Raw genomic sequence first — 17,602 nt, 5'->3', positions numbered from 1 at the left:
GTTCATATGTGATTTTATCAGTATTGCTGTCTGGTTTTGCAAGAAACATCTTGAGACAGAACAGTGAAGGAGTACTGTACACACGGTGGTGTGGAGTGAGAAGTGGGGGAGCTTCATCTGAAGGCATCAGGGAAGTCAGTCAGTGCAAGAGCAGAGGTGAAAGGCTCACTGGGCAGCTCTAATTTAGAAGGAAATTAGTGCATATTACAGAAGTGTTTTAAATAATGTTTCACGGGGGAAGAAAATACTGGATTGCATTCTGGTTTTTTGTAAACAGGAGGAAAGGCGACCAAAATGGATTAGAGTACTCCAATATGAAGATCCTGGATAAACTAACTCAGCTTCAGCCCTTTAGGCTTTCTCAAATGACATGACAGGATATCTAGCACAAAAACATGCTGAGAAAGGTTCACATTCCAGATACACAGTGACTCATGCACTTCCAAAACAGTGTTATAACAAGCTGCTGTCCAAATTTCCTGCTGTATTACATGTAATGCACGTTCAGTGGTGCTGCTGGCACACTTCCCTCTGAGTCTGTATAGAACCACTGCCTGATTCAGAGTTAGGAGACCACTGTGCAGCCAGTGCTTCTGTCTTTGCAAACAGATGTGAAACAAATGTCCCAGTTCCTTGTAGTCCTCAGGATCCTTTTACAGATGCCAGAGTCCAATTAATCTCTGACACAGTGACTGTGTACAAAGATGGACACCTACCTTCTACATTTCTGTGCCGTTCCATCTGATTACAACAATTTTCAGTTTGATTAACACTTATCTGTGGGAAGAAGTTAGGGAAGGTGAATGGGAAGTAGGAAGGGAACATTACTTCATATAGTTTTTCTTTGTTTCAGTACCTAATGCAATGGTATTGTGTCTTAATGCTACATGTCCTTTTCCATGGACCTTCCTTGCACTGTGTATTTGAAAAACTCTTACTAAGTACAGGAAACCCTGTGGAGAGCGGAGAAGGAAAGTTTAAGAGGAGAGAATGATAAGTACTGGCCTTAACCATATTGATATGAAGGGATTCAGTGATGCCAGTGATGTCTACTCCACAAAGTCTGGAGTAATCTTCCTCCATGGTGATTTCTCTCTGTTCTCTTTTTTCTATTCTGGGCCTTACTGTGGATTCTGTAAATTCTTTCTACTGAAAAGAGGCCTTTCAGCCTTTGAGAAATCTTGACCTATGTAGGCGTTTACTGCAGCTTGTAAAATGGACTAGAAGAAAGGGCAATAATAATGAACAATTAACAATTTCGAAAATGCAAAAAATAAGAACCCCGAATACTGTAACATGGGTTTTCCCTAATCTTTAGATGCCATAAAATGTAAAGCAAAAGCTGTGTTTTGTTTTTCTTTCCTTTTAATGTACTGATGGACCCCTTGAACAAATGACATCATGAGGCTTTTTGTGCTTTCCTAGTAAAACTTTTGCCCTCTGCAAATGCCAGTGTTTCATACCATGCAGAAATCTGGAAATAAAGAATTCTATCCTAAGGGCAATTTATTCGAATTGATAGTCTGGGTTGAGTCAAGTTTGAATTTCTCCCAGAGCACATTACCTGTCTCCTGAAAAAGAGTGAATTTCTCAAGGTTAGGTGTTGCCTATTGTATGCTTGAAAACCACCTTTGTAGATTTGCATTGAGGAAAGATGGTATTTTAATCTGGTGGAATGCTTTACATATTCATATTGCCTGAAGGCTGGAAACTTTTTATCACCAGAGGAGTAGCAGAGATGACAGTAAAGATACAGTTCAGTCAATGGAAATGAGATAAAAGCAGTTGCTGAGACCCAAATTTTCTTCAAAATGCTTCCCCCACCGCCTCCATCCCACCCCCCTCCCCTTTTTTATTTTTCTCCTTTCATGTGAAAGTCTGGATGTCTTTTTTAGAGATGTACTGATCTGCAAGGTATGTTGTACTGGATCCCAAGGACAGCTCCAATAAATAGGATTTGATCCCTGAATGGACTTTGGATGTAAATACGGAAAAGAACTTTTCATGGCTATAAGGAGAGAAGAGTCACATGCCATGTGCTTGCAGCTCTGACTAAGCTAACTCCCTGCAGCATTTCATACAGTATTTCCTTTTCTACAGCATTCTTACTGGCTAGGTCAGAATTCATTTTTTGGCAATGATGGTTTCCACAGATCTTACTCTTGGAGATACAACTCTCTCTCCATTAAACTATTCTGAATGGCAGGGCAGTAAAAATCAGGCAGAGTGCTGAAGAGGAACCTAAATCTGTTATCTTTTTTACTCTAGAGCTAACAAGTCCAAGACAACCAGATGACAATCTGGTTTAGTCCTGTCTTGGATGATCCAGATTACTTCTTACAACTGTTCTTTTTTTTTTTTTTCTTTCTTTTTTGCAATGACTTTTCTATAACACCACCCTTAAAAGCCTAGTATTAATCAGACAGGCTAAGTTGCAAATAGAGATACTGAAAGATGAAGAAAGGATATGGGGGGGCATTTATACTAGTGCTTGTTTTCTGTTTCTGCAGAAACAGGATCCATAAGGTTTATGGATGTCTGGAGATCTCTGGGTGTGTTCAGCTATACTCCGATGCACACAATAACTGGGAAAATTGCTGTTGCAGCCCTGGAAAAGATGACTTTTCTTCACAATTACAATTCATTTAAACAACTGCAAGACACAAACCTGAGATCACAGCTGACAACACAGCAAATAATTAGGGATGCTCTACCTTCTGGGATATATTAATGAGTCATATTAAATAGTTATGCATTCACATTACGTAAGAATAGTTGTGTACTCCATTACATGACACTAAAAAACCCAAACAGACAAATAACAAAAAAGAGAATAATGCAACATGCAAATATCTTCGAAAGGAAAATAAATAAAAGCTGTAGAATAAAGAGTGCTATAAAAAGTGGTAAAACTGTTGCCAGAGACCTTGTAGCCTTTTGCACAGGTTTACAATTGTGTTTGATCCTCCTTCTTTGGTTTCTCATGGGACCCTTGTCCAGCTTTGTCATTCTTTATTATGAGACTGACATCAGTCAGCTGGTTTGTAGCCAGTTGCACTAATAATAACCTGGCAGGGAGTTCAGAAATTACTGGAACTATTTGGTCATCTTGAAACTGAAAATGAAGGACTACTCCAAAATTCTTGAAGGCAAAAAATCCCACTCTTAAATGCCTTTTCTATAATAACTGTTTCACAGCACAAAAAGTCTAAAAAGTTCAGATTGTTTCAGTTTATTTAGTGCTATGTTGGCCTTAAAAGTTGTAAGGATTTCCAGCCAACAGAACCCATCTCCTCCAAGAGGGATCCATTTAATATTAGCAAATAAAAATACATATTGTGGAGGATCCAAACCTTCAAAACTGTAGAAATAATTTATTAAGGAGAATTACATTTCGTACCACATTCCCTACAGGATTCTATTTGTCCCTTAAGGTTAATAGTCTAACGTGGAACCATTAACAGAGTGGGTAGGCTTTTGCACCAGCTACATGAGCATAGTGTGTGATGTATTTGCATGTTTGATTGCCCTACTTGCAGGTTTTTTTTAAAAGTTCAGCTCTCCTTTGCTGAGGTCATTCATTTACAGATTTGCAGTTCTAACCTCACTCCACAGCAGTATGTAGTGACTGGCTGACTGCTTTTGAACATCTGCCTGACAAGAGCTTGCTGAAATTTGGGAGTATCTTACTAATGTTCCTGTGAAGATGGAAACACTGAGACAATGTTTTTCTCTGTCTTCGCACCTCTAGGCTTTTGGGTGGAACTGCACATATCCTGATGTAGCTTTTGCTAGCATGCTATCTTTCTATTAATTTTCTGTTATTTCTGTGTACTCAGTAAGGCATTTTATCTCCTTTGGAAGTCTCCGAAGTAAGAACAGCAAAGCAGTCCACAGAGTTACATCAATCTTAGTGGAGATTTTCTATTTGGCAGCTGGAAGGCACCCCCCTCAGGTGTGAGTGTCTGGATACAGCCTGGAGCAGCCATGGCTGTACCTGTGTTATGTCCAGCTCAATCCAGCCAGGATGCTCCCACCCCTCTGCTGGCAGGGGGCAATGCACCTCTGGCATTTGCTCAGGCCAGGACACAACCTGAGTTCAATATCCCTAGGATGTTTCACTGTTCCCGAGAGCCAGGCTGCCAAGCTGACTGCCACCACAAACTCATCCTCTTGGTGGACTGGATATCAAGGGGACCACAGAAGCCACTGATCACAGCCCAGCACACTTCATGACCAAAGAGTACCACAGGGCTTCAGGCAACAGTGTGTTGGTGCATGTTACTGTGCATGTTGTGTGCTAGTGGTGCCCCTTCCAAAACAGACAGAATGTCTCTAGACTGCTAAAAGAGACTCACTATTTCTGCTTGAGTTGTGCAGGTCAGTGGCAGCTCTGAGTGCCCTGATGGGCTACACAACTGTCTATTCACCTGCTGAAGAGCTGTCATCAGGACTGCCAGCACAGGGACAGCTGGCAGTGAGGATAAGCAAAAGTGGACTAGTGAGTCTAAAATGCAGTGTGATATAATGAACAAGTGATGGGGCTGATGGAGAAGGAAACGACAGAGGATGGAGTTCTGAGTCTTCCATGATTTCATATATACTTTGGCTAAATGTTTTAAAATAAATGTGGCCAAAAAATTCACAGCTTCTCTCCAGCTGTCTGTTGGCTTGAGGTTTGTGGCTCTAGTCAGTAACGAAGGTAGTGAATCGCATGGAAATTCACACAGCACGTAGAAGAGGAAAGATCTTTTAAAGCTCTGTGACTGTTTCTTACAAGTGTTTTTGAAGAGGACAGAGTGCCCTTAGTGGGTTTTTTCTTCCCCAGAAATACATGACAACATCTACAAACAACAGATTATTCACCAAATTTAGCAGTTAAGCTTGGTGCATATTTTCCATGTGGCTCAAGTGCTATAAAATACTCCACAGAGAAATGCTACTGACAAATAACTAACATGCAAAGAACAAGTACATAGGGGCCCACAATGCAACGACACACAAATCCCAGAGTCTGAGTAATTTTTTGCCCAAGGAGTCAAAACAACAAACCAAGATCCACCCTGGAATGATATAGCGTGCTGAGAGTACTTCAGAGGTGTATTCCTGTATGAGTTATCACTGCATGAAAAAAACCAAAACCAAACTAAACAGTACCCATACTCCCCACCCCAAAAAGGGAAAAAAAAAAAAAAAAAAGGCACTTCCCTCTTACCTACTCATGTCCCATGTTTTACTTTGGAGCTCACCATTTCAGTGAGTTTTTTAAAAAGTAAATTTATTATTTCACACTCAACAATACAGCATGCAAACTGTGATGCAGGTCCAGCTGCATCTGAATAACAGCTGCTGAAGTATACCCAGATCCTTGCATGAAAAGCAGAGTCCTGCTGTTTCTCATGGAATCTTCCCTTAACTGCCAAAATCTTTTCAAAAGCAACTTCTCCAAGGGCTGAACCAGTGCCCACTGAAAGCAAAGGGAAAGATTCCTATTGATGGCAAGCATCCCAAGTAAGCCAGAGGTCTAGAATGCCCTCGCCAGAAAATTGTTTATGTGCATTTTGATGACTTCTAAAGCTTCTCTTTTTGTAGTTGTCTTTCATATGGATCTTACCATGCGATTCTTTTCCAGTCACTTCACATACTGGATAAAGTAAGGTTGATGTGTTTCTATTCCTGATTCAACAGAGAACATAATTTTATCAAATTAATTTTTATGAGGCCTGTTTTAGTCACGGTGCACAGGGAAGCATATGCAATATTTAAACATTCTGCTGTCCAATGGCCTGATTTTCCCTGTATAAACACATGGGATGAAGGTAAAAGACTCAAACATGTGCTAAAGAAAACGATGTGGTGCCCTCACAATAAAACCATAGAAGCCAGGTTTTTCACAAGCTTACTCTGTGGTTGAAATTTACTTGCAGTTTGTCCTCAGAGGTAAGGGTAGACATTCCACTGCAGATTGGGATTGTGGAACGAAAGGGGACAGTCTCCTAAACTGTCAGGGAAGGTGTGGAAGCCTGTGGTCACTTCCATTCTCCTTTGATGCCACTAAATGGCAATTTATAACCAAGGTGCAAATCAGGTGAACAAACCTGTCTGAAAGGGGTTCCTTGGGGCAAGAGTTATCTATGAAAGCAGATAGGAAAGGAATTTTAAAAAGTGCACCTTTAGGTAAGAGCTTATTTCTGGAGAAGCTGAAGCCCATCACTTACTGCAATTGCTACGGTGGGGTAGCTGGCTGCCTACAGAAAGTTGTATAAACACGTGCACTCAGAGAGCAAAAACTGTCTCCTTCTGTTATTTTTTAACTAAACTTATTTTTTTCTGTCGGAGTAGAAGCATGAACAGTTCATGCAGTTGCAACTCATATTTTCCATGTTTTTATAGACCAAGGTTGTTTAAGGACAGATCAGTTAGTTTAAAAAAATGCAACACCCTCCTGCCATTAATAGCAAATTCTGTTACATCTTTGATACCACAACTAATTATTCAGAGAAGAAATCACAATTAGCAAGAGTTTGGCTGTAGAGTTTACCCCTAACTTCGCACTCCTTTGGTATACAGTGTATCAAGAGGACAGACAAGATGACACTTGAACCTGAGCCAACCCTGTAAAAATAGGGAGCCAGTGGCATCATAAACGCTGGAATTATTTCAAAGGCTTGATAAATCTAGTCTTAGGAACACCAGTCAAGAGTAATCTGCTCATGGCAAGTTTCTAAGAGGCAGGATATGATCTTTTGTCTATTGTTGTGAATCTGGCTGTACCCTAAATAGCAGCTATATTTCCATAACAGAGGACTTTAGTCATGCAAATCCTCCCCCTCGGGCCCAAGGATAGCAGACAGGGTAGGTGAGACTCAGCCTTCCCTTAGTGAAGCCGTGTTACACCTCTATAGAAGAAATGCAGAGCAACCTTGGGCTCTTCCAAATTCCAAACACACAAAGCCAGCACAAAGTGTTCCTGGAAATCATCTTCGTTGTCTCTGCCACTCTGTACCAGCCAGATCCTTTGAACTCTTATGCTCGAAGGTGAAGAGATTCCAGGAAGAGTTTACTTAGGCTAACTTGGGCTCTTATTATTAAAAAAAAAAAAAGAAAAGAAAAAAAAAAGAAAAAAAAAAGTATTAATTGAAGAGAGAAATAAAAAAACAGCTAACAGCCTTTCCTCTCTTCCCATGACAGGCCTGTAATTTGAATCCCCTGGGGTAAATCAACCTTCTTTTGCTCTAAGAGAAAAAGCCAGATGGGCAGTGGGGCAATGTCCCTCTTTGGTATGGCATTTGGTATCTAGCCTGGTACTCAAATGTGTAGGCATTTCCCCTCCCCTCCTATTGCAGCTGAATGACTTTGCTGTGTTGATTTGAAACGACCTGACTAATCTCAACTTCCTCTAACAGTTTAATGAAATGTCAGAAGTTAACAATGTTCACAGAATTGAAAAAAGGCCATTCAAACAATTATGAAAGGAAACACATGGACAGCAGTTTTTAAACAGTTTTTGGGCTATTGGAAATAATTCAATGAGCTTTAGCCAAGCTGCAGTACAAGCATACTTAGATGTGACCAAAAAAACCCTGCATTTTTCATCTGGACTGTCTAATCTATTTCAGGATTACAAAAAGGAGGTATATAAGAAAATCCATAATTAGGTAAATTTGAAGAAAAAGAGAGACCCTTTCTGCCCCTCTTGGATCATCTGGTGTTTGGAAATACAAAGCACAGAGCAACTGTTATGTGGCACTGGTTCCACCTCTGAAATTACAGCAGGCAGAGGTAGCAATGACCTGGCAAGTTGAGTCCTGCTCCTTTCCAAGAGCAGTTGAACAGTGTTCTCAAGTGCAAAGGAATTAAATACACTGATCATGGTTCCAATCCCATAGAATACCAACTCAGAGGAAAAAGCTTACACTGTACTCCCCCATTAAGCACAGTACAACAGGCTAAACCAAACACATCAGTGCTTTGTCTATCGCTAGTATTTTACTTCCTATTAAGAACTTATTCAAAAATCTACTAAAATAGCATATTTTTTACTGAAGATGGCTCCCAGATTTTGTGACCTGCCCACAGGAATTATTTTTTGCTTCCAGCTGAAGGAAAGAGAGACACTATCTTGTTGGTAGCAGTACCAGTTACTGCTAAGCACTAATCCTTCTCCCATTATTAATTTTTCCTCAGGTAGGTATCTTCATATCTGTTATAGAGGTGACAGATGTTTAGTGCAGTTTTCCTCTGAAGCACAACATCCTGTAAGGCACAAACACACTTTCCAGAGGCTAGCATCTCTCTCACCTCCCTCACTACCATTTTACTGCAGAACCTGGAGATTGCAGCGTCAGTCTGGCTCTTGTACACAGGAGCCTCTAGGACTTCCCATAGACTGTACATCCTAGCTTTGACTGTCTCCGTATTCCAGGAAGTCTCTCCTCCTTCCCATCACAGCTCTGGCTGTGATGTAACTCAGTTACACTGCTGCTGCCTCTCACCTTTCCAGACATTCATGGATGGATGGACATAAATTTTGTTTCGTAAACTCTACAAAAGAGTGTAATCAGCCTTAGGGCTGACTACATATCCTTACAGGCTCATTAACACTTGCCCAGAGTCCTGTGCTCAAAGCTGGGAGATGCCAGGTTAGAGCAGTAATGGGGAACCAACTGCTCTGGCAACCTTCAGACTCTCAAGCTGACTCCCTATGGAAAAAAAGGCTCCATGAGCATGTAAAAGAAGACAACCCTTGTGCAGAAGGGTGGAGAAGTGAGCAGCCTGAAGGTTGGGCAGGCAAGCTATCAGCACCACAAAGAGTTCAGTGCTGCAACCAAATGCCATTATTTTCATGTATTTTTGCACAAGGCATTGGAAAGGCTGAACCTCTAAGAAAACAGGCAATGTTTCATAAAATATCCTTCCTGAGACCCTCTGTTCACATGACACAATGTTTGAATCCCAAATGCTCATATTTGCTGCACAGGTCTTTTTGAGCTACATGATTTAATACATTAACATTACATTGCCAATCCAGAGAGAATGGGAAAAAATTATTTGTAGGAACAGATGCAGCTGTGAGAGACTGGAAGAACAAAGGAAAAACTGAGAGCCAGTAAACATAGGAGAAATTATGAAGACCACTAGAAGCTGGAAGGAAGAATCTGGGCCACAAAAACTTTACAAAACGATGCTAGGCCATTACAGAGAATGCAATGAGATTAGTACAAGCATATAGGGAAGGTAGTTCTTTCTCGTGTCCTAAGAGAAGACAGACTTATAAGCCATAGCATCTGTCCTTGTATTTAGAAAAGAATTCTGTTCATCACAACACTCCCACTGAAAAACTAATCCCTTGGCATCAGTGCTCAAAGTGTGTAATAACCTACAGACAAGTCCACAAATTCACCACACAGGCATGTCCACAACTGCTCTTGGAGCTTCCTGGGAATTCCCCTGGCTACTTATGCTTTGGCAATGTTTGAAGGTCGTGCTGGGTTAACGCCTTATGTATCCTGAGATCTGGATTTTAGCATGATGGTATCAGCACAGAGGACTAACTGCAGCTGCTCAAACCTCATGCAACAAAAATTTCAGTTTGCATCACTGAGTTATCACATAAAATGGAGGGCTGGATTGACAGAATGCAATGAGTTAGGGATGGTGCCAAACGAGGAGCCTGGTACTGTTAGGTAGAAAACCTTAGATTCTTAGTCAATGCCCAGAGCCAGAAGTGTTTCACCTCACAGCTTACTTCAGCGAAGTTCAAGTGCAAAGACATAATTCAGTATTTCCAGCAGAAATTATTTTTCTTCTGTGAGAAGGTAATAAATGACATCTCACAATACACGACTGGGTCCATGTATTACATTCTTTGCTTTGCTAAACTACATGATGATATCCTGGAACACAGAATCTAAGGAAGTAAAATTAGCTGGCCATCACTGCAGATGAAGTGTGTCTTTGTAAACAACTACATTTTGTACTTGCACAAAAAAAAGACACTGCAATCTACCTCTGGTGTTTTAGGGCATTTACGCTTCCATTAAATTTTAAGACACTATTTAACTCAGGATGCTGACAAAGAAGAGAATCCCTGAAAATGCCAATCTACTTACACACTCCTGACTTTCTTCTCATGCTTGTGAAAATCTCAACTGCATGTAGCAAAATTAAAAAATACTTTCTTATAAGAAAGTGTGCTTAAGGAGATGACAGTGTAATGAAATATTTGCTATCACTCTAATGCTTATCAGTTTGTAATTCAAATCAAAGGTTTTTACAGGCTTGTATAAATAAACAGTGTAGCAAGAATCTATCTCTGTAACACAGAGCTAAAAGTGTCTTCTATAAATGTTGTGAATAATTTCCTTCTAAATTTTAACTCAGTCATTGTACATTGCGTAACTGAAAAAAGAGAAAGATACAAGATGCAATGAGGACATTTCACCAAGAATTCTGTCTTTCTTAGGAATTTTTGTTGACTACTAGATCCTAAGAGAATTTAATTCTGCTAAAATCAGTGGGTGTTTTACTATCAGCTTCAATAACAAGGATATAAATAAAGGAATCATATTCAAATGGAAGATGGAAGGCTATAATAAAATTTAATTACTTGCACTCATCAGGGCTTGTACCTAAATTAAGCACTGAACCTATAATAAATAAGCACAAGAGCTTAATGTGAATAAGCCAACAATAATAGGAAATCTGTATCTTTTGTCCTTTCCTTTTGGTTTTGAAGTACTTCTCTTGTAAGAGTCTACACAGGACAAAATGAAAATGACAAGGATGGGGCAGACAGTTCTCTCTAAAACAGAACACATGATGGATGTATTCTCCAATTCTTATTTAAAGGCACAGAAAGATTCACAAGAAAAGAACAACCGGAAATAATCACTGTATTCTGCAGACAGTATTTCAAACCCATAGAATCTCGTATTTCATACAAATCAAAGGATATTTAGGAAAGTGAGTGTCCTTTACACAGTTTGAGGAGCCCAAATAAAACATATAGATTTACATTACCGCCAAAAAAATTCACATAATTTTCCAGAGAAGCATGGTAATAACTTAGGTTGTTTTTCACTGTCTTTCTGATGAAAATATGAACTCTTGCACTGCAATGTAATTATCTTTCCCAACTCCTACTTCACAAATATTGCACCACTCCAACTTTTTTCTTCTTTTACTTACTTTGGAATTTAGTATTGCTCAAAGTTCTCTTTCAATTATTCTACATTTGTTGATTATTTTAATGCACTGAAAATCTGCACAAAGAGGAGTTTATACTCTCTCTCTCCAACCACAAAAATTACATTCCACTAGTTTATGGCAACTTAATTACTGCATGTTTTGGATTAAAACACAGAGTTACAGCAGGTAGATGAAGGAAGGTGTCTATGTGCTTATGCATGTACACCCTCTTAATTTGTAAACAAGAATTAAAAAAAACCAAACAACTCCACAACAAAATCTTCCCAGATTCTTCCAGCTTCTGCTAAAAATTATTTAAAACTTAAATTCTTTCCCTTCATCCATGATTCTGAAGACTGCTGGCTTTGTCTCTCTGCTCACATCCAAAATGTGTAGTAGTAGTGGGAGACCACCAGAGGAAGACCCTGCAAGGGCAAGCCTGTGATGAACAAATGCTGTGTACACCATACATCCATAAAAACCACATGCAACTCCTGACAAGACAACTTCACAGCACATAATAGCCCAGTAACAGAGTTGAACTGAGGTCAAGCCTGGAATTACTGATTTTAATTGTCTTCTTTTAATTTTTTTTATCCTCCTGGCTTTTTTGTATTGTAAGATCACAAATAAGTTGTGTACATATTGGTTCTGAATAAAACACTGAAACATGAGTTTATTGTTTCTCATTGTTGGAATTTCCTAGAGGAAAAATATTGCCAAAACAATTTAATAGCGTATTCAAAATTAAGAGTGCATTTTGACCCAAGTGACTATAAATTAACCCAAAAAAAAAAGAAGGAAGACAATAAATTCTTCATTTTCCAAACAAATCAGGAAAATGACTGCAACAAAAGAGCATTTCAAAGAGTCAGTGAACAATACTGAGAAAGTATGTCTGCTCATCAAGGTAAGGACAATTCATTTGGAGGAAAGACTTCCACAGCTTGAGGCTGGAAGCTTTGTGTTTGGAGAAATGTGCTGTAAAATATTAAAATATTTGAGAGTCGTTAATTTTTGATTCACCTTCAACAAAACCAGGGGAACTGTATCACTCAAATGCGAACCATTTCACTTCTCATAAGATTCCATGTGATTTCAGTGAAGCAAGACATGTTTCCTGTAAAGCACTTGCATGATGTGTTTTGAATTTGTTTCAAAGGTGAAGCTTTTCCCAAGATCCCCACATTGAGGACGGTCCTCATGCCTCACAGTGTTGCTCAAGGCTGTTGCCAAATATCGCAGTACCAATTGTGACAATCACGGGAGAAAGGGGAGTTTTCACAATAGGAATTGTGCAATCAGATTAGCCAGTCCAAGGAGGATTATAAAGATGTGAATAATCAGTGCGGGCCACGTCAGCTGCCCAGCACGGTGCAGGGAGATCATGTAGATGAGTGATGGATACACGAACACGAAGGCCAGACCACATGTTGCTCCAGAGTATCTGAGGAAAGAGAGAGAAGAGGGGAAGAAAAAAAGAAAAAAAAGAATGAATGCTTTGCCTTTATTCTTATTTCTTGTTGTAATTTCCCCTCACCAAACCAATGAACAATCTGGATATCTGCAATCACTAAACATCAATTTTTGTTCCTTACTGACCTCTACACCCTTCACTAGCACTTAATTATCACCCTCTGTGTTGTTCAGCCCCTTGCTTGCTTGTACCTGCGTTCTGACACAGCTCTGTCCTTTCAGTCACACCCTGTGATGCTGTTGGGGACTAAATCCCTTACTTAAGACTTGATGTTTCTTTGGGGAAATTTGTCAACATGCAACAGAAAGAGACTGGACAGTGCATCCTCTGTTACACATCCTTTACTGTCAGAACTGCAAACCTCATAGCAGCCCAGCCATCTGAGAACACATATTAAAGCATTTAAATATAGAAATGTTCCTGAATGTGCAATTCTTATTTTAATTTATTTAATGAGCTTCTAGAAATCATTCTTCAGACATAAAAGGAACAACATGCCCTTCTGGTAACATGATCAACCACAGCAAGGGAAACATTTAACTGCTCTCTTTCTAACCCATCCCTTGCTTACAAAAATGTTCTCATTATTTTCATCTACTAAGAAGCCAAATGTTATTAAGTAACAACATATTTTTTTTCATATATTTGAACATTCCTTTCCAAGGAATGATCAGTCTAACTTGCAAGCATGCATGTTAGACTGTATAAATTTATCTGCTGGAAATCCACTGTCCAACGTGCTTGGTTACTATGCACAATATAGACAAATTAGATAAGCACCAGTTTGCAAAAAGAGATATGTGTTGCACAATGTTTAACCAAATTAGGCATCAGGAAGAAATTCTCTCCTGACAGGGTGTTGAGACATTGGAATAGGTTGCCTAGGAAAGCTGTGGATGTCACGTCCCTGGAAATGTTCAAGGCTGGGTAGGATGGGACTCTGAGCAACCTGGTCTAGCAGCAGGTGTTCCTTGCCCATGGCAGGAGGCTGGAACTTGATGGGCTTCAAGGTCTCTTACAACCTTAAGGTCCATTCTAGCATTCTAAGAGTCTGTGATGACAATTTAGTTGACCATCTCTATTACTGGAATACAAAAAAATTTACTACAAGGAGAGACAGAAGAAAAAGAGGAAATGGGAAAAACCCTCAAAGACCAGCCACTGAGCAAAAGTAAGTTATTTTGCTACTTTGGTCAGACCCAAACCTGTCATTCTGGTTTTATAATTGCAGATTTCAGTATTTTTAAACACCTCCCTCTCCTGGTTGCTTTAGGAAAGATGCAAACCAAGAATAAATGACAATGCATATAAATATGTTGACGTCAAACATAGTAAAGTAAGAGTCCTTATTATTTCCTCTAATATTTTCTAATTATAGAAATCCAACCTTTTCAGCAACATAGTAAATCTAAGATATCATTTAGAGGCACTTTGATGCCACTTGCTTTCTTGGATTTTTATTATGGACCTTCAATCCAGGTTCCAATGGTCTTAATACAAAACAGAAACTTGAGAGAAGAACACAATAACAAAGCAACTTTTCTTCTGGCACCACATTTTTTTATGAGTAGAGTTACAAAGTCCTGAAGTACACCTCCAGTAAAACTCAGCCACCTCAGACAGAGAGGCAGAATAACAGATGTCAGAACTTTGCCAGCTGATTGTTTACACACCAAATCATTATTTACAACTTAAGAAGGCATAAGCTTCAGAAAATATAAAGGTACAATTATTAGTGCTCTTTTTCAACATCAAGACACAAACGTAGTAACACCACAGGGAAGCTCACTGCAACCAACACTCACCTTATGATACCTCCTATATTTGGATAAAATCTTGCCATTGCTACTCCAGCTCCTACAATGGCTAGGTTCAGGATAAGCACATGGAAAAGGCTACAGGAAAGTGAGAAAATAGTGTTAACATGTTTTATTTATTACAAAATACCACCACTGTCCTTCATTTACTCTAATATTTAACTGGTACAGGGATGGTGTTTGCATTTGCATGACTCACTCTATTAAAGCTAATTAATTTCACAGCAAACATGTCATCTACTGAATATTCAGAGTGCGAATTTCTAGTATTTTGACTCAAAATATTCTTAAGAAATAAGAATGTGCAATTTGGCAATTCTTACAAAAAATATCATACATGGTACTCAGCACTCAAGTATTTCAGATGGACATTCAAATACCAAAGAAACAATACTGTATAACTTAATTCCCACAAGAAAGAATTAGCTTGTTCACAGAACGATTTGAATTGCTCAAAGTGAGCTAATGGAAACCAGAAGAAAGGCAAAGATGCATCAAGTGGAAAACATTACAAACACTATTAAAATTTGAACTCTACTGCATTTTGATAGAGGACAAACATTTAAAATGCTGGATGTCTTACAGTATAGGAACTGTAATGAACTACCTTGCTTCTATCCAATTTATGCTGAATTTTTTTGCTGAATTTGTTATTACAAATAATTTCCTGTTGCTTTCCTTTTGCATTAAGGATGAGAAAAATTGAGATTTTCTGTTCTGCAAAACCAGCTTTTACTGCAACAGACAAATTCAGTGCAGTTATGCACAGAGCTGAGACTCAGGAAAGTATCACTTTTCTTTCGGGAATATGAAATGTTGGCATATTTTAGCATAAGGTAAAGTCAGGAAATAGAATAAAAACCTGTGATATTTTGGTCACACAGCTGTTTCTATGAAGGGAAAAAAGAATTCTCACAGAGGAAACATACATACACTTACAGGTTTTGTTTATTCTTCTGGAGAACATGATTTCCTAAAATATACGAAACCTGTAAGCCAAGGCTAATTTTTTCTTCACTGTAGAAAGTATGTGTATTATGGAGGATCTAACTAACAAACTTTTAAAAAGTGACAGCTTCCATGGCTATGGCTGAAAGGCTGCCTGCCAGTTTCCAAGTTAGGAAGAAAGATTAAAGACATAGAACAGTCTCATTTAAGTTCAGGGAAATGAAGGTAATTAAAACACAAAGGAATAATTTTAGCAACGGACTGTTTTTAACCTTCAATCTTTTAACATTTATTTCAAAAAGACAAAAAAATTCTTCAATTTTGTACATGACATTTTAACAGTGGTGCAAGAGGAGTACCTTAGAGATCAACAATTGCAGTGAGACTGCAGCAGCTGTTTAAGTTTTTTCTGGATATAAATCTGGTAAGACCTCATGAACAAAAAATAAAATACCAAGAATCAGACTTCTTAGGGACCAAATGTGTACACCTTCTCTAATACTGCTAAGGAAAGCCAGTTAACTGACCTGTTCACAAAAAAGTGGCTGCCATTAAAAACTACTTCCTGTCTCCCTACACGTGGCAGATCACAAATCTTACTATCACACAACTGAAGCAGAAAGTTCATGGACACACAAAATGACAGTACTTCTTCCATTCTCTTTTTGCTAAGATTATTTTTTTAGCAAGAGGGACTAAAACCAGTGCAGGCTTACTAATTCAAAAATCTTCTGCAAATTTGTGTCAGTTCAGAGTATTTTAGTAGAAAACCTGAAAAATCTCTGAAGTATTTTATTCTGGCATGCTTTGAAGACGTGATTTTGTTGTTCAAAGCTGTTGTTTTAAAAAAAATACTTCTAGATTCTTTTAAATTTTGAAAGCAAATAGGGGTGTCTGTATCTTTGGTGTGAAATGAAACATTTTTCAATTTCTTGATCTGGGAAAGGATTATTGGGTTGAGGGAGGGACAATGTGTTCTGGCTCAATTGAAAACAATTTCTCGAAAGTCCTCAAATGCTGACGTCTCCAAAGCAATTCAGTACTTGCATAGTAATGCTTTGCAGTTTTCTCTGTCAAGATTAATCAGATTCCTCAAGAACAATACCAAAATCTGAAAGAAGGTCTGAAAAGGCTTTGCACCTATCTGTTTCAATGTGAAAGATTACACTGCTTTCTCCCCTGGAACATCCTTGCTCCTTTCTTTACCTTTTGAAACAGCCTGAGTTGTAACCATGACAGTGGACAACAGGTATTTAACCAGCAAACCCTTTCTTTTACCTAGGCAGATAGTCACAGCTCAGCTCATCTCCAGGATGGAGAAAAAGTCTTGATCTTGATGGAGAGAAAGGCATTACCATTTATGAAAAAAACCCTACCCTTCTGAAAAAAGTAAAATCTGATACCTAGGGCTACAAGTAGCTACATTATTTGAGGCAGTACTTTTCTTAGGACTCTAGAGCTCCATGCAGGTGTGTTCCAGACAGGACAAGCATTTCTCATAGCCCGTGACATTTTAATAAGTTCTGAATTGCTCAGGTTTAGCCTGACACTGGCTTACAGTAAAGTTAATACTCACAACACACTGCAAAAGGACAGTCAGGAAAACAGCATTTGGAGGCAGGGGAAATAACCACACCACTGCTTATTACAATTATATGAAGAAAAGTATTTAGAGGACATTGGAGATTAGAAAAGATTTGGCCTGTTTGTGCTTAATCACCCTGGTCACATACAGGGGTTTTCTATGTGGTGTAACTTTCCTCATCACGGTCAATGGCAGCAGAGTTGGGTGGCCCATGCCAGGGCTGGACTGTCTGCCTGGGCAGCCTGGATAGGGCTACTGCTCTGAGGCACAGGTTGGGCTGCCTGAAGGAGGCTGTAATTCACAAAGGAAGCACATCCATGGCAAGTCTTTTCTATTCTGTCCTCAGTCTCCATACTCTCAGCTGGGCAGCTGAAGATTCTAGCTCTTTTCTATAAAGAGAATCACTGCACACCTGCAAAAATCCTGCAACCCCACAAAAATGGTAAGGGAAAGGAGAAGGGAAAAAATTAGAAAAAAATGCAAGCTTTCCCCTAAGTCTTACGTTTTTCTCTCCTGGCAAGGTTAACTTTTAAGATTGACAGAGGGGAGAAACAACCTTGTATGCCAGAAGATCATTAAAGGGCT

At 39.0% G+C, this 17,602-nt stretch overlaps 1 protein-coding gene across 3 annotated transcripts in view; it reads right to left on the bottom strand.

The window, feature by feature from the left end:
* Window positions 1-10,879: 10,879 nt before the first annotated feature.
* The window catches only part of SLC38A9 (solute carrier family 38 member 9), a 45,757-nt gene continuing 39,034 nt past the window's right edge, over window positions 10,880-17,602 (bottom strand). For all 3 annotated transcript variants that reach the window (XM_030968627.1, XM_030968628.1, XM_030968630.1), the window contains 2 exons: window positions 14,473-14,562; window positions 10,880-12,637 (listed from right to left, as the gene is read on the bottom strand). In XM_030968627.1, coding sequence (XP_030824487.1) covers window positions 12,472-12,637; window positions 14,473-14,562 — 256 coding nt within the window. In that variant the 3' untranslated portion in view covers window positions 10,880-12,471. The remainder of the gene's footprint in view (window positions 12,638-14,472; window positions 14,563-17,602) is intronic.

This window comes from Camarhynchus parvulus, chromosome Z (assembly GCF_901933205.1).
Source record: "Camarhynchus parvulus chromosome Z, STF_HiC, whole genome shotgun sequence".
NCBI classification, from domain to species: domain Eukaryota; kingdom Metazoa; phylum Chordata; class Aves; order Passeriformes; family Thraupidae; genus Camarhynchus; species Camarhynchus parvulus.
Note: the sequence above shows the minus strand (reverse complement) of the source record. Positions and strands in the feature narration are given on the sequence as shown.